General features: G+C 43.3%; 1 protein-coding gene and 1 long non-coding RNA gene across 16 annotated transcripts in view; one reads left to right on the forward strand and one right to left on the reverse strand.

Moving 5' to 3' along the window:
- The window catches only part of LOC139102738 (uncharacterized), a 365,092-nt gene that overhangs the window by 297,062 nt on the left and 43,344 nt on the right, over positions 1–24,686 (forward strand). The window lies entirely within an intron of this gene.
- Positions 1–24,686, reverse strand: part of LOC139102730 (CCR4-NOT transcription complex subunit 6-like) — a 318,650-nt gene that overhangs the window by 123,197 nt on the left and 170,767 nt on the right. Inside the window, exon 4 of one of the 2 annotated variants that reach the window (XM_070656849.1) lies at positions 4,417–4,534. The exons of the other annotated variant lie outside the window; for it this stretch is intronic. Within the exon in view, the coding sequence (XP_070512950.1) occupies positions 4,417–4,534 (118 nt within the window). The remainder of the gene's footprint in view (positions 1–4,416; positions 4,535–24,686) is intronic. 2 annotated transcript variants of the gene reach the window in all.

Below are 24,686 nucleotides of genomic sequence, written 5' to 3' on the forward strand. Positions count from 1 at the left end.
CCGGTACCCACTTTTCAACGTTTATTTTTTACTTTTCTTTTGTTCTTCCGTTCGCCGATAAGTCTCCGGAATAAGACTATCGAGGTGTAAGACCAGGAAAAGAACATAATGGGCCGACTGTTCGAGCAAGCACGCGAATCGACAGGATAAAGTGTAGGTTCATTGTCTACTCCGTGAGATCGGCGAGTATACGTGTGTCCCTACTCGCGTCTTCGAGGGGAAGGAACCGCGATTATATCCTTCTTCTCGTTGTCGGTCGTGCATAACGACGGTCGGCGTTGTGCCAACTTTCCGCGAAAAGCACTTCTACGAGATAAAATCCATAATTGAACGATCGAACATCTTAATTACTCGTCGCGACGATAAACAAAAATTAATCTCGATTTATATTACTTTTACGTCGATTAATAAATAAAATTATCATCGTCCACTCGAGGGTTTATTAAACCAACGAAATTAATTGTTACTCCGTAACAAAATCTTACGTCTCGAATGAGATGTAAAAGTGCTGTTTTATAGCGCTTAATCTTCGACTTTAAAGGCATGAGGTTTCAATAGCGCTGAAAGATATACGATTCATTCTATTGCGGGATTATCTATCTCGTTGCATAATTTAAACGCGATGACTAGATGGTTAGATACAGTAGTACCTTGTTCTGTCTTGATAAGCCACGTTAGTGGCGGTAGTCAATTAACAAGCCAACTGAATATCTCGTACGTCGGCGCGGTACATCGATAATTTATCTATCGCGGCGTACTGTTTACACGAATGTGCACGTCGCGGATGTATTGCGCTCAATTATCTTCGCTTGATACAACAATGTTACAAATCAGTTCGTTAGACGCCATTAATCTCGGCGCGCGTGATTACTATGCGCATATACTTACCGCAGATATCACTGCTTTACATTCTCGTTAGACCCGCGGTAGATTCTTAATAAGTGATTTCTCGCGAGCGCCGGCCGCAATTGAAACGCGACGATACCGCCGTGGTAAATGGGAATTCCGCTCCGGGTTGGTGCCACGCTATCAAATCTTTGTGATGCTAATATGGATTCATGAAATAACGTTTACATCACGTACGCCAAACTCATCGTTTCTTACACGCGTGCCTGCCATTGTCAAAATCCATACAGGTATTATTAGCCGCGGAGTGATTAACAATCAGGGAGAATATATAGACACGAGAAGGAGCGCGGAAACGTTTCTGACAGTGGAGCTTTAAAAAAAATTTTGCGAATTCAGGAGATATCTTCCCCGAGTGGAAATTGATTTCCGTCGTTATCTAATAATTAGCTGGCCAATTCGTGGCTCATCTCGTGGCTGTCTAACAAAACTGTAGTAAATAATTATTACTAGGTAATAACGAGCTAGAAAAGCGAGATATTTAAATGTTTTTCGCCGCGTACGAGTCTACTTCTACGCGTCTTGACCTATCCCTATGCACGCTCGACTGTCCAGACTGCTGGTCGGCGGGCCCGCCGATCGCCGCGGTAGTGTTAGTGCGTGCGTGTGTTGACATCTGGCCGGCACCTTGCGCTCGAAACTCGCAAGGTGGAGGACGCGCGGGCAAGGGACGGCGAGAACCGGTTCGCCCGGCGAATTCGGCAAATTCGGCAGTCGAGCGAGCGTTGCGTAAGAACAAAACACAACAGTAAACAAGTACGCGGCGAAAAAAAGTTTAGAGATCTATTTAGATACACGATCCGTGCTGGTCAGTGACTGACGACCGATACTAGACAGATTAGCTGGATAAATTTCCACTCGAATCTATCGCAAAAAATAAATATTATTTGTTAATACTAAAGCGCGGAATTATTTTTATTGGAAAAATAAATTGATTGACGTTAAGTTCAATGTTCATTAATACATTAGAAGAGGGAAAGTTGTTTCTTGAATATTCTGTTATCTTTGTAATATTAACACGGATTCACGGAATAATGCATACAGTGCTATGTTTCTTATGCACGCTAACACGGCTACGAGAGGCGTGCAGGTATTAGCTTCGGGATGAATATCGATGAGCACACGAGTATATACACGTTGTCCCTAATTGAATCTAGTTCGAGCACACACTGATAAACTTACATAGATATATATGCTAAACCGACGAGACAGACTCGGGCTTTGGATTCTGTTACAAGTATATTAATTTTCGTAATCCCAAAAGCAGCTTCTCGAAAGTACGGTGTACGGTTACGTATTGCTCCTCGCAAATAAAAAATATTATACCTCGCGCTTAATTAATATCCAGCATTTATTTATTAATTAATTTTTATTACACCGGAATGCAAATATGCATTTGAATAATAAATTAATAACAATCGCCAGCCGCTTCTTGTCTCGCACAACTGAGATATAATTTATTATTAATTTCCAATCAAGACGCATTTAGCAGCGCTACTATTTATTATTAATTAAGTATCGCGGAAAGATATGGATAGGATATAATATTCGTTATAAAGCAACGGCGTCCCTAACGCGCGGCGCGACCCAGAAAATATATGACACGTGAAGATAATTGTGTTAGTATCCCGCCTCCTCTCGCAACAATATTCCGACAAGGACCTGACCCTTATTGTCACGTGTACAGCGGCGGTTAAGTTGTGTAGTTAATCAAGTCTCGCTTGCGCTATCGCAATAACGAGACTCAACCTGACCGCTCCCTCGCACTTCGGCTCTTCGCCGATGAATCATGAGGACCACGAAATATGACAGAAACCGCGATACGTGCTCCGGGCCGATACTGAACGTCGATCGATTCGCTGCAATTGGTATTTAAAATCCGCCAACGCGTCGCGATATTTTTATCGTATAAAAGCACTCTTATAAAAATTTGAATTAAATTCAACCCCCCGGAAATTTTTTTTTAGCGTAGATACTGCGGTTTTTAATATAACGCGCTCTTTCAATCAATAATTTGAGAAATACGCGATGAAAATACGCTCGCCCCGCTCGAAGTTTGCATAGACAAATTTTCTGTAGCCCCTGGCATAAGATATGGCCGATCCAAGACGGCAAGCTTCAGAATCAGATTACTGTTTGGGCTGGAGGTCGGAGAACGCAATTATCCCGCGATTAGCAAGCCCTCGAGCACGTCGCAGTTCTGCAGTTCTGACCGCTATTAGAGTAACTCTCGCGAAACTAGCAAGTGCCCGTCGTTTCTGTTAGTTCAACAACGGAAGCGAGCGGAGAAATCGACAGATAATTTCGGGAGGGTAAAGTATCTCATTGGTCTAATTAATCAATATAATACGTCAGAGTGGCGGCAAAAAAGGCCGCTGGAATTGAGAAAGAAAAAAAAAAATAGCAAATAAATTGCGCAACAAGTAAACACGCCGATTAAAGTACGTCGATAATTGAACAATCGATCGGCTATGGGATCAATATGATTATGACGAAATAACGCCGGCATAATCAATGGACACTCGCTAATAACACAAGCAACAACGCGATTACATGTCGCGCGTGTGATACCGATGCTCATTTAATCCGTCATTAATCGGGCGCGATGCAAAATTGTGGCGCAATCATTACGAGCTGATTACAAAGCGCCGGAAGGAAGGGCAACGTTATCACAACACCCGCGCCGTGATTAAGGACCTGAATCTCGCACACGCGTGTCGAATTCTCTTCGCTCGACTCTAGACAGAGTTAAATTCAAGCCGGAATTAACGATTGTAATCAAAGTCCTTAATCGCATCTCATTACGTAACGATCCCGTATTCGACGACAAAAAACTCTAATTCCTTTCGCCAGAATTATTCATTAATTTCTATAATATTAATATTAAAACGAATTCTTTGATCTTATAAAGAAGCAATCTCTACGTTTGTTCGCACCTTATTACAGTCGAAACGAGAAATTCATCGCTGGCGATGAACGATTTTTTTTTCTATCTCACGTGAAATGAAATTCAAATATTCGATCCGCCGGAATCTTTACCTTTTATATCGCTCGATTCGTTCGTTGAGATTCTTTAAAAATTCTCCTTATTTAATAACGTCACCAAGAGAAATGCATAGTAACGAACAATATCTCTATTCATGGCGCTCTGATTCAATTCCGGTAAGTTCGTTTGCGGAATATAAATAAGTCGCCCGGCATTTTATCCCGCTTAATAAACAAGTGCATTGGACTCTAGCTACATTGCGTATAGCGTGCCTTGCTAGGGAAATCCTACCTCGTAGCCGAGGGAGGATTAATAATAACTCGGGTGGAGCACCCTCTTTATAATCGCGTTCCCCTTTTCTCGCTCGCTCGAGAGTCGTCATAACTATCGTTAATATCACTGATCACGATTTTCTATCAAAAGTTTAATAAAACAGAAACGGTGTGGCGTGTTAAAGTTCAGAGATAGGGGTAAAAGGAGGGAAGGGGAGGGGCGCAGGAAAAGTTCGTGATACGATAACTTACCCGAGGGCCGGCCATATATAGGTATATATACACTTTGGAGAGCCGAGGTAAAGAAAGCACCGTGAAAGTTCCGGAAGAAGAACCGACCGGAAGGAAGAAAGGAAGGAAGGTGGCTTACCTGAAACAAACAAGAAAAACAGCGCGTTAAAAGTTCGCCCACACTCTCGATGAGGTCGGTTTTGAGCGTCGTCGCTTGAAATAAGCGCGTCACGTATTTCCGATATTATTTCCGGAAAACCGCATCGACGGCGAATCGTCGATCGCAAGGAACAAAGTTACGGCGAACGTGTAACTTTTTTTATCACCTCTCTCGTTCTTTCTCTCTCTCTCTCTCTGTCTCGTCTCTGCTCCCCCGGCTACTTATCTCTCCGTGCGGAACTCTTGTAACACACTTAAATAGTCTGAATATAAATTTTACTTATCTAATACTAGCGCACAGAGATTCCGAGATTTATCATGCGATTTTTAAGTCTCGGCGACTTTATCTTTGACTGAATTTTTGATCTTAATATAAATATTTCACGCGCTGTTTATTTTAATTATTACTTTTTTTTTATGCTACAACTAAACGTTTAAATATATAGCTTCTTCGCGAGTTTCATGCAGCTTGATGCGCAGTGCTAATTATTATACTAGATGCTTGTTAGAGGCAATGATCGTGACATAATGCGCGTGGCGCGGCCTGCACCACATTCCGCGTGTTCGTTCTTAGCGAGCTAAGGCGAACGGGAACATAACGGATCTGAATAATTAACTTCAACGTGCAGGGTCTGGAGGAAACAATTACAAAATGTAACATCTAATTGGGGATGGAAACGCGGAGAGAAAGAGAGATGAAAAGAGAGGAACAGGCGGAAGTCACTACTAGCCTACATACGAGAAGAATGCAACGCGTGCATTTATTCTAGACAAAGTGGCGTCTGATCGACTTCACGGTCTGAAAAATCGCCCACTTTTACGGCACCGAGACAAACCGACAGACGTGGGTGCGGATGTAGATTCCTTCCGTTATCTTAAGGTAGAAAGGGTTAAGAAAAAGATAATTCGAACTGCTTCAATTGTTGCAACGTACTCCGCATGTTAATTAGAATAATGAAACGTGAAAGAATTGAAGAATTAAATGCAGGTTAAGTCAGAGAGAAAGAGAGAGGCCGGGGAGGTAGGGAAGAGGAAGGTTAAATTAGTTAGAGAAAGAGTAGAGAACAGAGAAGCAGAACAGAACGAGTGGAGGACGATTACTCGGGCTTGTCTGTGTCTGAAGCGTTGATGGGTGTCTGGCGGGTCACTTCACCGTTGCAGGCCGGGCAAACGAAGCGGACTCTGTCCATGTGTCTTCAATCTTCCTCGCATACATTTCACACGTCCTCGAAAAGTCTTGCACGTTCTCTTTTCAACGCGTATCAATCGGAACTGTTTGTAAATTAGATCTATCATCTTAGTAACGAAATCAATTAATCCGGCTGAAAAAGTTTTATTTTACTTTTGCATAAAATACAAGACCGATAATAGACGTAACTAAAAATCATAAGTTTCTTAAATTCTACGTCTCGGCAAGTAAAATACTTAGGCGATAGTAAAGGAGTTGTTAACGACGGTTGCCGGAGAGAGAAACGACAAAAGGATAGGGAGCGACATCCGAAAACAAAAGTGCAATCAGACTTCCCATTTGGACCGAAACAATTGTTAGCTTCTCGTCGTTGGGGGGATGTCTTCGCCTCGTTCTCTTTCCTTCTCTCTTTCTCGATCCAATCCAGAAACCTGGATTACCATTTATAGTAAACGCAAGAAGCATCGGCTAACGAGTCGCTTCTACTCTATTTCGACTCCCGGGACCCCTTGCCGAAAATTTTCAGTCGCAAATTTCTCTCGCTACTCTCCCCGGGCTCTTATCCGATTTTCTCGGGCGATGCAACTGAATCGCCGTCGCGTCGCGCCTTTCCGACACCTGTTGCTGGCGCATAAATCGCCAGCGAAAGGATACTTAGTCGGCGGATCGCGTTTACGCGACAGCAAAGATATTAGGGTGCACCGGTATTCGAGTCTCCTTAAGAAAACTTTTCATAAAGACCGTCGGTATCCGCGTAACGTATGAAGCGTTCTTTAAAGCGTTCCACGAATATCTCGAAATTAATATTGAAAACATTAATACGTGCAAGTAGAAATATATTTTTTATACGCCGTGCTATAAAAACAAGAAAAGGAGCTCGACTTACGAAATAAAGTACCAAAACTCTCGGTCAGGTATCACTGTACGAAGTGATTTTCACGCTTGCTTCGCGACATGAGTTCGCGTTAAGACAGGTGCCATCGTAATCCGTGACAATTCTACACGACACCTGTGCTACGAAGTAAAATCATATAAGCGAAAATTTGACTTTTTTTTTGTCCAGTTCGCGGTGCGCTTCATCAAAGAAAAGAGAAAATTGCCGACGCGTAGACGCATTGTTCCAATGTGAAATGTCGCTCAGCGAACACGACAGTGCATTCACATTCTCCAATCTATTGTCTTCCACCGAATGAACAGAAATTTTCTCTCTCTATCTCTCCTTCTCGAAAACGGAACGGCTGAAAGCGCCGGCACACGCTGTGCTTTTAAAATACGATTTTTCTTTTTAAGCGAATTAAAAAATTCTCGCGAGCTTCTTTCGTAATAATTTCGCCAAAAATATTATATAATAACAATTAAAATTTAATATTAAAACGTGCAAATTCGCAGCACCAGATAAAAATTTACCGTACTGCTACTCGTAATAAAATCGAGCGTGAGGTGAGGTTCCTAAGGTTAGTGTGGCGAGTCGGTAGGACGTTCCTATTAACTCGCCAATGGAAGTTACGACAAGATATTGGCACTCGCCTCTCGCACACGGACCTATCTAATTGGCTAATCATATCTGCCGTCAAAGTTTATGTCAGGCAGTCAGCAGGCCTCGTTAGAAATTCGACCCACTTCGCCGCAAAAGAGACGGTAGCAGATAACTGCGCGCGTACAACCAAAGTTCATTCCGTACGAGACCCGCGAGATTCCAGAAAAATACACCGAATATCAAATTATCGCGCCGACAGGCAACGGTACGATGAATTTTTACAAATTCCGCGATACGCTTATATCAATACCGCGGCCGCGTTCTTGCGATCGCAAGTAACGATAAGCGGACTTGGAGTGCCAGTTAGCGTGTGCGCTCACCGCACTTTATACGAAATTCAAGTTTTTTTCTGAAACGCAGGCTATATAAAAAAAAAAAAAAAAAAAATTAATAAGGAAAATAATACGTGACGTGATTATTGTAATTGAAAATAGAAACTAACGTGTCGTAAAATAAGTATCGATACTAGTATCAATTTTCTATGCTGAGAATCTAATATCTACGAAAGATACTAATACGGTACGCTGCAATCAATTTCATAGATAGAAGATATATCATCGAGCCATCGTCGAATTATTCGCTTCACGGTCGAGCGAGCGTTTGCGATCATTTTCAAGTACAGCGAGGTCGGGATTTTGTATAACTTTTTTCGTTAGGAAAAAAATTGTCACTTTTTGAGGAGAGAAAAAAGCGAATGAAAGAGGGGTATATGTTTATCCCCGGCGGGGAATAAAATGTACAGCGCGTTGAAGTTCACGAAGGACTAATGAAATTGCATTAAACAAAGGAGCATTTCGCTATGCAAAAGTATGTAGATAACAGAGAAACGTAATTAACGTTGCCGTGGCGGAATCAAGACAATTCACTTTGCCCTGCGAGAAAGAGAGCATGGTTTTTACATTTCAATTACATTTCCACACGATCTTTCCATGCCCTTTACTGCCACAATAAAAGCGCAATGAGAAAACCGGACAATTGATTGTTCTCGAGAATAATCGATTGTCTTTGCCACGCATAATGAAGCCTCGAATAGCGAGACTAATAGATTAATTTAATAAGAAAAGAACAAATGTTTCTTTTTTTCCCCCCTTTTTTTTTTCTAATGATACTATCGTAATCGTTCACTGGGGTATACGTATCCCACACAATATCGTTAGCGCAACGGTAATTTATCATTCTTGACAGTTTGACGAACGTTTCAATTTCTAAACTTCGTAATAACGCGAGTTTCATTTCAAAACACAAATGCATTCCTGCCCGTGCTGTATCTTACGCAAAATCACGAAGTTGACGTTGGTACCATCCGTCAAATTTTTTCGAACAAAAAAAAAAAAGCCAATAGTTAGTTTTCAAACATTTAAAAATTGACGAAAAAAAAAAAATTGCTATTTGAAATAGTTTTCAAAAATCAAATCGTAATTGTTCAATAACATAAAATTTCGACTTTAATTCCGAGAACGATATCACAACGGTGTAAAATTAATCAGTTTGAGAGGCAGTCTTTCGACTTGCTGATGTTCGGTTAGTATCAATGAAATTGATAATGCGAAAAGCCGTAAACTTCTTGACCGATCATCGCAAAATCATTCAGTTAACGGTACTCTAAGCATCGAGATACCGCCCCCGGACGGAAGCGTACGCTATTAAGCGATTTTAAAGCACCAGGCGCCTCGGAATTCACCGCTTCACGCTAGCCCGACCAATTTTATTTGCATAGCCCGCTGCCGCGGGGCACGCCATTCACTCGTGGTTTTGTCACGTAGGCGCAATGGGGATTTTACGATCGAGGGAACGACGGGCACCGCACGGGGTCTTACCGGGAAACCCCATAAAATCGCGCCCACCGGCGGCATCTCTGGATTTCAATTACCCGGTCGGCCAGCGAAACACTCGCTCGCCCATTATGCGGTCCATTCAATCGTGTAATTGCGTCTAACTGTGAAGTCGCCGGATCTTTGAACTTTGTTACATAGTCGGGTATCATTCACGTCGTGACAATGACGATACTTTTACTACACCGGGTTAATGTAAAAGTGCCAACGACCGATTTCCCTCGGCTGATTTGTACGAAGGATTATCCTTCGATATCGTCAACGCGATATTAAATTTAATATAATTAATAATTGCAATCGCGATCAATTTTTGGGTCTACGGGAATAATTGAGCGAAACATTTTTCCGCAGCGGAAATTTATTTTTTATTATTTTTTTCTCAGACTCGCTTAGGTATACAAATGAGTAATAGTTTTGTGCACGTACACACCGTGTAGCGCAGTTTACTTTCTTTACAGTTTTTGTGTGCTTTACTTCCGACCGGCGATATTACTCGCGGCAGCTTGAGACTCGGTGGAAAATGTTAACAAAATATTTTACCAAACGAGTTATCCCCCGACTTCGCGTCTTATTTTATATGAATACTGCATTACAATGTTCCGCCATCGCGATTATGTCGCATTAAAAATAAATCGACGGTCGCATTCACATTTATAAGTTAGTAATAAAGCAGTCTAAATTCTGAGTGTTCCCAGAACGATATCAAGAAGTTATAAATTCCATCCATCACTCCCGCGGGAGTCGCCAAGTTTCACCTTGTTTTTAATTCACGTGAATTCCTGGATTCACCGCGAGAGATCGATCGGTGGAAAATCGGCAACGGGGGGGGAGATCGACTGAACCTCCAATAATAAGATTTAATTGACACGACCGCGCGATAAATTAATCGTAAGAAATTTTATATATCGATTCGATGTGGAACAGAGCCTGGCGATTATTAATCGCCTTCGCGGAGATTTCGTAGATTAATCTCCCGTAACTCTATACCCTCTAAACTGAAATAATGATCGCGCGTAACTCGATTCAATTTGCGTACCGATAACAGGCGCGTTAGCGATTATAATGAACGATTAGCGGAAAATAGTGCGGGTAATAACTTCAATGCAGGGACGCTTGAAATTCGATAAACTGCAAGACATTGCGTAACGAACAGTCGAAAGAGCCGGGCAGGTACACGGAATCTTTCTGCACCTGACAGCTGATGCATCCGTTGAGAGATGCGCGAGCTAACTCGCGATATCTTAATAAAATCTGCGGGGCTAATTAGCCCGCGTGCGGTTTCGCATCCCCGCGAGCGTACCGTTTATATCTTCTCGCGCGGTCGAATATCGGATGTCGATTACACGTTCATTTGTCAATAGCAGGCCGTTCGCCAGCGGTGTCCGTCGGACCGTATCGGCACAATGTAGCGGGCAATCCGATTCGAAGGATATTAATCTCTTTCTCTCTCTCCCTCTCGCTCTCTCTCTCTCTCTCTCTCTCTCTCTCTCTCTCTCTCTCGCTCTCCTCCCCTTCATCTTGCGTGATAATGGTGGTTCCGTGCGCACGTTTCGGTATCTCTTAATCGTCCACCTGTCCGCCTCTCTCTAATGGTAGTGCAAGGCAGGAATAACGTTTGCATCGCTGCAACGGCGGCCGCGCCTATTGATTTGTCAGCGGGTCTAATGGATTTCCATACACACAAACCGGAATTCCGAACCGGAGGGGTACGCTACCTATGCCGCGAGTATTAATACGGTCGTTACGGACCCCCATCGCTATGCGCCGGTATCCCGCCATCCGTTAACCCTTTCGCCTGTGAATTCCCCTTTCCGGCCGAGGAATTCGCGGATGCGCGAGTCTCTCGTGGTCGAATCACTCGCGGAAAAAAAAAAAAAAAAGATACAAGCAAAAAAAAAAGACAAAAGTATCCGATACGGGTGATTTACGGTAAAAATATCAAATTTCCAGGTCGAGCTCTCGCTCGTTCGGAAAGAAGTAGAGATCAGACGAGCGACGAAGTGGAGGGTGAAAAATTCAAAATTATATACGGTCGTAAATCTAATCACCCCGAGATATTTTCTAGGTGTCGTCTCTCACTTCGTCTTCCTCGCTCGACAATCTTGCAAACCGTTCGCAATTCTTAGCCGCGACTACGCGACGCAAGAGCCGATTCGCGGACCGCGCGGTAAAGATACGGTAAATAGTGCTCGCGTATACCGTACACCGATATCGCTCGCTCGTCGCGACCATTCTCGCCTACGCGTTTATAAATCGCTCTCGTGTGTCTCGCGAGATCGGAGGTCCTTCTCTCGTTCGTTACGGAAAAGGCAGAGAACGAGGGGAGGAGAGGCCGAGCGTCGTCGTCTCTGTCGCATCGTCGCCTGCTCGCTCTTCCTGCAACGCGTTACGTTAACTTCCCTGTCGAGGTAAGCCGCATTCATTCTAGTTAGAGAGCGCGCGCCCAGCCATCCGGCTGTTATATATCTCAGCTGATTTGAATTTAACGGTCATCGCCATTGTGCGTACACGCGCGTCCGATCCGACCTGGCCTCCCGCTTGTCTCCATTTTTCTTTTCTCTTATTTCGCAACGGAATAATCCGTGCAACGAGAGTCCAGTTACCACTATTGCAGTCGTTACCGTCGACAATGCGACAGCGCGACGCGTCACGTACGTTTATATTAAGCGTAAATAGAGTTAATGTATTTTTAATTACATTTTAGCGCGTTATATAGAAAGAAGTATTTTTTAAATTTTATTTTTGAAAATGCGTAGCGGGTGAGTAAAAACGTAGCTTAATTTATTTTAACGAAAGTTAACCGCATAAAACAAAAGTTTCGCGGCGGCGGCGACGGCGTTACATAATGCGGACGAAGCACGGACGATGCTGAGCGAAATTTTGTTTCTTTACGCGTGCGGTGAAATACAAATTGACTCTAACGATAGTCGGCGAGATGATGCGCGGATCCGAGTTTTCCCTACAAAAAGGGACGGAAGTTCGTGAATATGAATTTCTTAATTAAATCCCTTTTACTTGCAACCAGCGACGTTATTCTTTATATGCCCTGTATTTGCGTGGGCCAGGAAAGTCGCTTCTATTCTCCGCGCTTTTTCGAAACAAAGTTACGCGCGGGGTCAGCGGGTGGGCGCAACTCTTTCCCTGAAGTGCAATTGACTCTCCGGTAACACAGAAGTAAAAACGGACCGACCTCTTTATTCAAATTTACTGCTTTATTCCCGCATTCTGCGAGCTTGTATTACTTGGCGCGAGCATGCATGCAACCACCTGCCCGATCGTATTTCTCTCTCTTTCGGCGAAAATGCGCTCAGAAATGTATCCTGTCGTCGAAAATACGGCGCGCGTGTCGAAGTCTCGATGATAGCGATAACCGCTATCGAGTCGATAAATCAATGATTCTATTTGCTCGCGCTCCGCGGCGTAATTTTGATATTTCCCCGGTGTTTTCTTTAGCGAAAGGAAAACACCGACGTAGGTGTCTTCTTCGCTTCTACCTCGCTGGCAAACAATTTCGAAATTCATTCACGTGACCGGCGTTGGCGAGTGCAGCCGCGTGCACTCACGCCAGGCACGCCGGATTATCATAATGCCGTATATCGCGAGGACGCGCCGCTTCCTAAATAAACATTTGCGTCCGGCGACGTATTCGCATAATCTATTCGCACGTGATCCTCATGCGCACGTAGCGCGCGCGCACCGCCAGTTTCTCTGTTTACCGATTAGATCAGAGCCTCCGAGTGCATTGTCGGTGTGGCCTGTGATCTCGGTCGGATTGCGAGGCGCATTAGCAACGGAGATCTTCCCCAAGTCAATATTCCGCCTGATTTGTCTCGACTTCGCCGGCGAGCAACTAATACGACGATAAGGTTCATATTCCGTATAATATCAATATTCATTCCAATTCGCTGGAAGTAATGATGATTACGGTTTATCGATCAGCGCTAAAATAGGTATTGTTAAATTCGACGGACATTTAAAGACAAGAGAAATTATATTTTATATAGTTTTTTGAGGGGGGAAAAAAAGCTCTGCCATATTTTTTATTAATTTCATTAATTTCCCTAAACCCCAAAGATTCGCGGATATTTCGGGTTTCGTTTCGGATTTGCGTATACGGTGCGCGCAAGTGCGGTTATTTCGCGTCGACCTTATGGGGTATCGTTTGAAAATGGTTCGTAGTGTAAACACGCTATTAGAACTTTCCCAGGAGGATCGCGGAAGGGTTAATCACCGAGGCGGCTGTAATCTGGGTACCGCGGATGGCGTAAGCGCACGCGGGGAATAATTAAAGCGCGCGGTATCCCGCTGGCTTTTATGCACTCGCCGGCCGATTCGCGGCACAACAGGGCGCCGCCGGTTTCTTTCGTCGCGCTGCCGCGCACCGACGACCGTAATGCGCATCATCAACGAGGGAGATGTAATCGCCGGTCATTCGTTGGCGTCACGTCGCGTGTTAACGTTCCCTGAATCGACGCGCTCGCCGTATCCGCCTGACGTTTATAAATCCATAAACGGCCCGCGATGAACGGCCAACACGACGTGAAAACTGTCGTTTCGCCGCGAGACCGTCGTATTATCGAGCGCCCGACGACAGCGGGTTTCAATGACAGGCACTTGGTCATAAACTGTTCGATCATCGATGCCGAGAAATAAGATACATCGGCTAAACGATCGAATTGCTTCATTTCTCAAGTTATATCACACCCGAAGACCGTTAGCAACGCAGGTCACCCGTCACATGTTAGATAACTGTCCAAGTTCAAACAATAGGAAAAATCTCGCGTGCCAACGTAATTTTTTTTTTTTTTTTTTTTTTTAGAAAAGATGAATAGAAAAAGATAAAACTATTGAACGTCTTGAAACTTGCTATATACGATGTGAAATAAAGATTACTGCGGTAGACAATGTTTAGTTAAATTTACTTACGAGATGTAAAGGTAAACCTTATCGATATTACTTTGTGATCTTTCGCTAACGTTTTCAAACAAATCTACGAGCGGAGTGGTACGTGCCACGAAGTAGATCAAGCCAACTTATACTCGGTTTACAGAAGAAGATTCGTAGTATAAGATCGAGTTATTTCGATTAACTTGAAAATTTATGATCTCCTCTGCCGCATTCTTGAAAGAGGCATGCGAGGCGATTCCCACGTTCTTAAATATCTCGCAAATGCGCGATATGTATACGTAAGAATGCATTATAAATATCTTCCTCCTTAAGCACATACATATTTATCTTGTCGATTGAAATAACAGGCGGCTTTAAACGGACTTAAGTGACTTTAAACAACATGAGGCTACGTTTAACTTTTTTTTTTTTTCTTTTTAACCGATTGTTAAATTTAAAGACATTACCTCGCACGCTGTGCAATCGTTCATTTACGCATAAATATTAATCGCCGATGTCACGCGCAATTTATTCAATATATATATAGAGATATTTGCATTATTTAACGCGGAACGTAAATTTTTATTCGAGGACGTTTTTTCGAGAATGCGCTTTCCTAAAATTGGAACCACGCGAGATTCTAAATCATGGCAGTAACGATACACGACAGAGCGTGCCAGCGATTTCCGAAGATTACTCCAATTCTCGTTGCATATTGCAGACATATTAGAGTTCAGGCCACGCCGGACGGAGGATTTAGAATTTTCCTCGATATACGCGATCGTCCACGTTGGATCACGGCCAATTCGCGGGGAGGATATCTCGGCGTGGTTTTCAGGTCACGATGCCATAATGCGGAAAACGTGTTAGCACACGAAATAGCAGAAACCGCGTTGCATTTGTCGTAATAACCGGCGGGCATAATTGAATGCAGTCGCCGTGCCATGACGAATCACATGCCCGACATACTCGTATCACACCCGACAACGTCCCGTCCTTTTACGCAGTTGACACGGCATCCAAATCGGATTCTTAAAAAGTGCGCAACATATACGCGAACGGTACACGAAAGCCAGATATATCTGTATACGCGCCACTTGCATGAGATTGCATTGTTCGGAATAAAAGTCGAGATTGCATGACGTAGACCGACTGCGCAAGAAATCGCGTATCCGAGGCTTCCTTTATATATTAGTGCCAATGTCTGGCGAAGCGGCGAGGTGACGTAAGCCCGTGTATAAATCCGCGTCAGCAGCGCGATGATTCCTCCCCGTTAGAGTTAGGCACTTGACCCCGCATTGCTCCCGGAATGCAGCGTGCGTGCGTGCGTGCGTCCCCCGTTCGTCCCGTTTCATCTCGTCCTGTACTGTCCCGTCTCATGTCGTGTCGTGCCGCGCGGGATGCCCCGCAGCGCATCCATCACGTGTGCGCGAAGAGGGGACCACCGAGTGCATCGTCGAGATCGGGGGGAAAGGGGGGGAATGCAGGGTGAGTTATCAATGAAACCCCGGGTGCCACACACATAGGATAACGTTCCAACAGTGGGCTCGACACGGTCCGATTACCGTTAACCCGTTGAGCCCGCTCACTTCCTTGTACGCGTAGACTTGAAAATTTGAGCGCGAAGAAACGAAACGTCCCGGGGCGAAAGAATCGACATCTCTCATCGGACAATGAGTAATATTAACTTTTCCACGCTTTACGTTTTGAAGATGCTGATTATTCAATCTACGTTAGGTATACGCAGTGGCGAAAGCGTGCAAAATCGTGATTACACGACGTTTCATCTCCATATTTTTATACTCGCGGGTTCGAGCCTCGGAAGCTCTATAATTTCACGTTACACAATTCTTTCGTGCGTCTGCAAATGCAAATAACACATTTGCGATATATCAAAATTTTTTCCGTTCCGCAAAAAAAATTTATGATAACATGAAATCATATGTTTCCATCGCGATTATTTTTGGAACAAATTAAAATGTTATTTTACTTACTTTATAGTTCAATTTTACTTCTAACTTAATTTTGTGTCAAAAACATTGCTAATTTTATATTTAATAAAATGTTTGTCTGTAGTTTTTTTTTTTTTTTTTGCAATAATATTTGCGCTGACGAGAGAGAGTTCTTGTAACGACGCAAATATTGTTAATGTACAGCGGAATCGAATTTCTCTCACGTAATTCGCGATAAAATAAAAAATGCTTATTACGCGTGCTCGCGCTGACCCCTCTTATTTATCTAAAAAATTCACAATAACGAAAAACTCATTAGAGAGAGGCAATTACGGCGATAGGAAATCTGAAGGCTTAGGAGAAACTCTAGTAAACTAGTTGGCCCAAAATTACGCGCCGGCGGCGCAGCGTGTTGTGGTGCAAATAGTTACACCACCCAAAGCCGGCAATATCAACTCTCCGTACCATGAAAGCTGATATATGCATACTTAACATAATTTTGGAATTAACGCAATTTCGGAATTTACCGCACGACGCACGCTTCAAAACCTCACAATTTCATTACAACGTCGCGTGGCATAATATTGACGTAAACGTGACAGCAGCATTTTAATTAGGAGGAAACAATGTTCGTCTTTATTATGCAATAATTCACGCGATACCGTTTATAATGATAATTAACTTTACGATATCGTACATTAAACAGAAATTTGTACGTCATACAAAAAAAAAATTTCTTTTTAACAAATTAAATACATATTTAATTATCGGAATTTTCAATAAAACGGTAAAACATGCGTAAAAAAAAAAATTAAGTAAAAAAATTAATTTTGAGAGAAAGGTAGGGAGGGTAATGTTGAGATATTAGAAAATAAAGCGACGGCGGCGATCGGAAGCGAACGATCGGAAGCGAGCGATCAATAGGCGCTTAGCGAAAGCATTGGCGAGATCACTCAAGTCGAATCAACAAATCTATCGGCTGCATGTGCTCGCACCGAAGACGGAGAGCCTTACATCGCCATTAGGCGAGAGATTCAGGAAACGAATAGAAGCCAAGTGAAATGTATTCGACATGAAGGTCTTTACCGTTATACGCGCGAGTCTCCTTGTCGGGCCCACGCGCCACGACGATCATTATTATTGCGAATGCGCGCAGTATAATGTCATTACCGGACGGTGTTACGCTGCTGGTTATGCACCGCGTGACAAACGACGAATCGGCCGGTCTCGCGCACATGCCCACCTGGGACGATTATTCAGAACCGCGAAAAATCACGGCGCGGATCTATGCGGGACCTACGGTGGAGCCCAGTACGTGGGCCGTGATAACGGCATCAGCTGTCCGCCGTACAGTTACTCACGTTAATGCCCACCGTGGCTCGAAAGCGGCGATCCTCGCGCTGGAGAAGCTGCTATTTAGGCTCGCACTCTCGGCGAAGTGTTTGCCGCGAGAAGGAGGAGATTCCGCGAGAACTCGCAGAGTTTATCCCGGCGATTAGCGCACGGCGAACGCGACGTTTTGACGCGCGCGCGCGAAACTTTTTTTTTTACGCGACGTGGAAACGATGGGAAAGCAACTGACCGCGCGTGGTCAGGAATCGTGTCTTGGCTGGCTCGCGAACGAGAGCCAACGATTTTTCGAAAGGAGGAAAGAAATATCGCGGCGACTCGGGACAAAAGAATTTCAGCTAGCGAGACCGAGTGTTAATCTCCGTATATATTCCAAGCGTGACATCTTACTTCGCTCCGCGAGCACAAAAGCGTTCCCTCCCTTAATGTCCGTGGGAATATCGTTTCAACAATTCATAATTATCCCGCACGTCCGTTGCCCATTGACCCCCGGCATTATCGGGGTTAAGCCGGATGATGCAGCTATCTCTAAATAGATGTACATCCCCATTAATTAGTTGGAAATAAGTTTTTGTGTAATGCCGGTGCCGCGGCTCCGCGGAATACCACTACCGCGGAATAAAGTGACGCGTCCTTCCGCGTATCTCACGATCGCGCTCGAATCCTTTCTGCGCGAGAAGTTCAGTACAATCGGAGAAGCCCCTTCGGTTACAATTGGCTTCCGCCTTCAAGGAAGCTTACCAAGAATTGCGCAGTCAGCGATAATCCATGAATATGATTCACGGTGAAAGGGGAAGGAGATATAGAATATATTTTTACGAGCAGCTGTTTCTCCGGAAAAAATATAAAAGCGCCTTCGCTGATATTTGACTGCACGTCTTACTTTTAACGCGATGTTAACGAATTACGTTCTCACGATATCATCGTTAAACGCTACATGCATTTGTAATATATATACACGTAATTTCTTTAAATCCTCGCGATTAATTTTGGGGGTACGCAAAATAATCTGCACGTTTGCGAAATGTCAGAAAGCATTAAAAAAAAAAAAAAAAAAAAAAGTGATAAAGACTCATTGCTAATTCGTTAAATTCATCCCTATCTAAACGAATAAGAATCCCCGCGCCGATAGACAAGCTTCCTGAGAACACAAACGCCCGATGTCCGTATGCACATCGCAGCTCGCTGCTGGCTATACTGCCGTTCCGGGTGCAGGGTTAACGAGCTGCATAAAAGGCGCCGGAATATCCGCAACGTTCGCGAACAACGGTTATGACCGGTTACGGGAGAGCCGCGGAAAATTGCGGCCCGAAAAGCACCGCGACCGCGAAATGCGCGCCGCCGCTCGCGCTCTGATACTTTTTCGGAGTGATTTCTTTCCTGTCGCGCAACCCAGCCAGAGCGGAAACAATTTACCTTTCTAAATAGACCATAACGCACCGGTAACGCCGGTGTCGAAGTTGAGATTAAAAAATGCGAGGCACTTTTGCCCGACAAAAGAGAGATATATATTTTATGGATTTCATAAACCGACTGCGAATTTTTATTCACTCGTCTATCGCAATAATCGCGACTAAAAGAAAGCGTACCGCCAGCTGGAGATATCCTACGTAATATATGGATTTAGAATGTATATAGTTTTATACGCGTTAGTCGACGTTCATTAATGTGAGATTATCGCCATTTAATGTATGCGACCACTGTCGACGAGGGAGGGTACAAATAATTTTGCGTACGCGAAAGCCCAAATCCGTTTACCGGATGCAAATAATAACACTAACAATTAAATAATGAATAACAACATTTTTCAAAAGCCACAAAATACATACGGTGAATAAATATTGCCTCTCCTGAAAACTTTCATAAGCGCATACTGTAAATTATCCCAGAAACAAACATGAAAATGCAACATTTACTCAGCGCATGCATAGTAATTGTAATAAAGTGTCGGGTTTCGCACTTCGCGGCTTTAAGCGATAAATATAGTAATTAAAAATCTTTCTTATCTTCTTGTAAATATTTTATTAAATCTCGTATTACAATCTCGTATTACAATGTCAATTTTTCTTTTATTTTGTTGTTCAGTTTTTCGTATTAAAGAAAAAAAAAAAAAAATAGTTTTAGAATATAATTCTCATTGTTGCGCTGAAAAATCACGTTTGTGTCTGCCAGCCGCGAATCTTAAGCGAGCGTAGAATGTCGACTCCATCGGAGCTAGCCGATTCCTCCGGACTTTCGCTGAAGTATTTTTCCAGCTCAATCACCTTCTCTTCCCAGAAAGCATCGATGGCGAAGCCATCACTAGAGCGGTCGTAGTTACGAGCAGACGATGTTCGAAGTGCTCTCTTCCTGTCCGGATGAAAAACGTCACGACAAGCTCGCGAGAGTGAACAAAAAGACGGGAGAAAGAAAGGGAGAAGGAAAGAGAGGAAAGAGATTCGACGAGAAAGCGAGAGTCAGGTTGCGATCAATTTGCATTCAGCAATCGGCAAAAGAAACGCCAATCGAGCTTCGATGAAACGTAAAATGGCCAAGTTTTTCAAATGCTTCCACTCGAACGCGCCGGCAAATCTTTTTCCTCGTCTTTTCGTCGCTCCGTGCTCGACGAGTATCGCATTTCAATTAAACACAGCTACAAATGTTACCGTCATTGGCATCGATGCCACAAAAAGTTAGATCGCGATCCCCGAGTTAACCATAAACAAATCGTCCCGGATGAACTTAAACAAAACCACTCGTGCGAGTCGCAAAAAAGTAATGGGCAAAGAATTTTTAGCTGTCCGCGTAGGCAAAAAATTAATTTCCAACCTCGCGATAATATCAGGTGGAATTCTTCAGTAGCGGTTTGCCTATTTATCGACGTGTTTATCCGCGTGCGTGTATGGCAGTCGCGTCGGGCGATGATGAAACATCGAGCGTCTCGTTAGGGTGATGGCTTCTACCTTCAACTATACCTCGGTAACGATGCTACATCGTTTCGAACAATATGCGAGCCTTCAGCTCCGCGCGAGAAGCACGTAAATAAGTTAATTCATCGACGAGATCGTCTAACCGAGTCGGAGCAGCTGGCAATTGGAGACGCTAAACGTGTGTTAAATTTACGTCAGGCTTATGCTAAGTTTACAGGCTACGGCTTGTTAGCATAGGATTGTCGTCGTTCACAGAAATGACGGCGAGGGATCAATCCATGGAATGCAAGTGGAAGGGACACTCAGAACGCACTCAGGGAATTTTCGCAGGAATTCTGAATCCGTAGACAAACATCGGGAAGATGTAATAGAGGGATGGCATTCGCGAAAAGCGTCTCGGATATTTGGCGGATCGTCATGCCACGAATTCTCGTAACAATAACTTTTTCATATTTCCGCAAATATTTCTTGAAATTAGATTTATGCTTTTGGAATAAAATAAAGTTTAATTCGCAAAAATATTTCCGTCGTACCGCCCGGCGTGCAGCTTTAATAAAGAGCGTTTTGTGGCACCGAATGTTCTCGGTATTCAAAAAAAAAATGTCGTTCTCAGAGTCATATGCTCGCGTACCGCGAATCGTTGCTTGACTTCGTTATTCATTCGCGTCTGTTGCACACACGTAACAGTAACAACGTGAAATAACAATGAAATTAATACCCGACATTAATTACTCAATGAGCGAATGTTTCCCCGACATACGGATATTCTAATCTTAATTAAAGCTATGAAACTTCATTTCAACAATAATCGGGTAATTAATTTGGACACGTATCAAGATCTATGTGGATTAATCCTCGCCGCGCGCGCACGCGTACCTCCGACCAACAATTGTATCGAGCCAAACGCTATGAGGTGGAGAAATGTTGCGAGTTGAAAACACAAAATGGAGATAATTGCTATCGCGCAAACCGCGACGTTCAGCGCATTTCCCTACGCAATGCGACTCTTATTTATTAAAGAGCTTTGTTTCGGAAACAATTAGCGACCTGGTAGAGAAGGCACAAAGGGGTCCCTCGTTCCTCCGCTCTGAGAACCGTTCGCGTCTCTCGCGCGGAAACTTACATAATTTGGAAAGACGTCATGACGTTAGTACGTGTGTATACGTGTGCATGTATCCACTAGAACAATAGTGGCTGACGCTGAAGCACGGTCTGTACAAGCCGCAGGATCGATACCGCCTGTCTACAAAGGGGAGAAAGAGAGACACGGAGATAGAGATCGAGATTTATGCGAGGGTGGTTCTAAATAGCACCGAATGCCGTTTGTAGGTTTATGCGTACAGAGCGGGCTCGTACGTATGTGGCAAATTTATATTAATTCTGTTTCCTTACGCGCGTGTGCCATATCGCAAGATTACGCGAAAATCGTTTCGGAGTTAACGTTATATATAATAAATAAATGTAAATAAAATTCCGCCGAACAATAACCCGCTTCGTATACGTGCGTATTTTTAATCTTGAATTTGTTTTAAAAAGTCACACGTAAAAAAAAAAAAAATTGAATAGAAAATTGTACCACTGCCTGGAAACTCGACTAACGATCTATCACCTTTTAATGCCTTCCAGGCAAAAAATATATAAATGTACGATCATTATTTATAATACGGATTGTGCATATATTCAGAAGCGGATCGTGGGATTAAAAGGAGCACTGCACAATGCGCGTATGGATCGCCGAAGAAACTCTTCTTCCTCGTACTTGAGAAAAAGAGAAGAGTTTCTCCAGCGCCCTCGACGAGGATGACTGTCTCGGTTGTAGTGACTTTACAGAATGTCTTTGAATAACATTAACAAACTTCGCGTAATTCTTTTTAAATTGACGAGATCAGTCTTTCGCGATAACGATGACGATTTTTCTTTCTTTCTTTTTTTTTTTTTTAATATAAATCTAGTCTTCCAGACTGTTAATATTAAATGTTGTATATTGCACAATAAATAAAATTCGAATGTTAACTGAAAAGTTCTTAAGCATTAAGAAATATACATCGCGTTTCTTTTTCTCATTCATAAAGTTTAAAAATTACGTTTCTCCAGCAAAATGCCTTTTGTCGGAAGTTTTGCGGGTAGAAAAAAAAAAAAAAGAAAGAAAGAAAGAAATTTACTCGGGACTGTTGCTCTTTCGGTCGAAAGTCCCCAGGATTTGCAAGATATTTATAGCCGTACGTTCGAGTCGCGGCGCCGTATCGCCAGGCAGATGTACGTATAAACCGTGATCTTTAACCTTACGGTCTGATCGTCCGCATCGAACCGCATCCGGACATAGGCGAGGCACATTTTCTCTCCCCGCATATTTTTTTAACCAAACTCAGCACTACCCGCCCCGTCTGTTCATTCCATCGCAGCGGGAATGTTAATTAAATCGCATCCACGCGAGCGTTACGTTTACGTTTCCATCCGGCGAATTTATTGAGCTGTGAGCCGTAAGCTGCGATGAACATTGTTCAGAGAGAGAGAAAGAGAGATCGAGAGAGAAAGAAAGAAAGGGAGAATAAAGAAGGGGGAAGAACAGTCGCGGTTTATACCGATTTACGAGATTTTCATCGCCAGCGATTTACGCCAATCGCCGGGTTTTTATCGTTGTTATAACTTTTTGTCGAAATCGAAAAATAGCGAACAAAATCGTGCGGTAAAAGTATTTGTTCTACGACCACGGTATACAAAAAGAAGGGGGAGGAATTGTAAAATGTCCAATAAGTATAATGAAATTTGCCACGGTATATAGATTTATCTATTAACAATTTCCACGTGAACGTAATTTCGGCGTAAATAAACTCAAAAATATTTTCCTTCTGCACGAGACACATTGTATTCGGCAGGTAGAAAATTTTATTTTCCTTGATTTAGTAAATAATATCGCGCGTGTTCTATAATTAATAAAATTTAATTTCAAAAGAGTTCGGAAAATACGCTTTTTACGTTGTATGCAAATTATTGGCGAATCTCGCGTTACGCGAAATCTATTATTTCCCTTTAATTAATACAGCGGAGAGCGCAATATCTTTTCTCGCGATTTACTACTATGATATTTTCCCCCGATGTGCGTACCGTGCACATACGATTCTGCGAAAATCTCGTTATAAATTGTTCGGGTAATTGTAATCCCGCGAAATAAAACCGACGACGACTGTACGCTTCCATTTCGCTCGCGATATTTATACGCGATATTTATTGCCCGAACAAAATAACAAATTCGCGTTAAAGTGAATTTATATGTCATAACTCTATATCGGAGATAAGATATTATACATGATAAATAACTGCGTTACAAAATGTTATTTTATTATATCGCGACTGATATTTACGAATGCGAAAAAATGCGCGGCTTGTGGTACCGCAATGTAACGGGTGTGACTCTCCCTTAACGGGATTTGAGCGTTAATTCTAAATCGTATGCATTATTTTCTCGATGCATCTTCACGTGCGCTTTGCGATATCGTTACACAGCTAAAGATAACACTTGATAGGCCGCATCACATGCAACCTGCCTGTCTCCACTTACGTTAATCGCGACGCTGTCATGTTCCTATGACAGCGAGGCCATCCGTTAACGTCGGTCACGTATTCGCGTGCTCTATTAATTAATTCTGCTACGACGACGCTTGCGCGACACATTTAGGTTTGCTAATGATCTCGGAATATATGCAACACGTATTTAACAAACGTAAATAAGTCACAAAATTACCGACAAACTTGTACTTTGTTTCGGGTACTTATTTTAAAAATTACTTGAACGACTTGGGAATGATTGCATTGCGTCCAGCTCGATAATTCTTTCTTTCTTCCGCCCATGGAGATTTTTCTTCACCGAATAAAAGTTCCTCCCGCGAAGTGTAAAATAAAGCGAGGCGACTACCGGTAATAAACAGCGATATTGACAGTCGAGCGTGGCGGCAACGGCGAAGAGTATCTAGACAAAGAGATTCGCTCTCCTCTCCACTATTGTAGGTTTACGATTCGTTTTGTCGTTTCGCCCGGCGAATCTGACGTCCGGTCGATACAGGGGGGGGCTTCGAAATTGGCCGCATCTTCTTTTCCGGAGGTTTTCCAACCAAATTCTCAGCGAACAGTAATCCTAAACCGATGTAACGGATAAATCTGATTAAATTCAACGTTTCTCGCGCGGTAAGCGGCGCGAAAAATGCTATTTGTCTTGGTATACATGTGTCCCTGGACGCGACACGCAGTTCCGGCAAAGAGGAAAAGTAATCTCAAGTGGCTATACGTTTCTATCCGAAAGTTTCGTTCCCGGCATACTTTTTGCGAGCGCCAACGCAAACCGCCGCGCACTCCCTCGCGAGAACGATATAATTTACTGCGGCTATATATGCCCTGGCCGTTTTAATAATACCCGGCTGTTCCTGACCCACCCCCTTCGCACACTTTTTACCCCTCATTCTCCAACGAGAATTCACTGGC

Source organism: Cardiocondyla obscurior, linkage group LG05 (genome assembly GCF_019399895.1).
Source record: "Cardiocondyla obscurior isolate alpha-2009 linkage group LG05, Cobs3.1, whole genome shotgun sequence".
Taxonomy (NCBI): Eukaryota; Metazoa; Arthropoda; class Insecta; order Hymenoptera; family Formicidae; genus Cardiocondyla; species Cardiocondyla obscurior.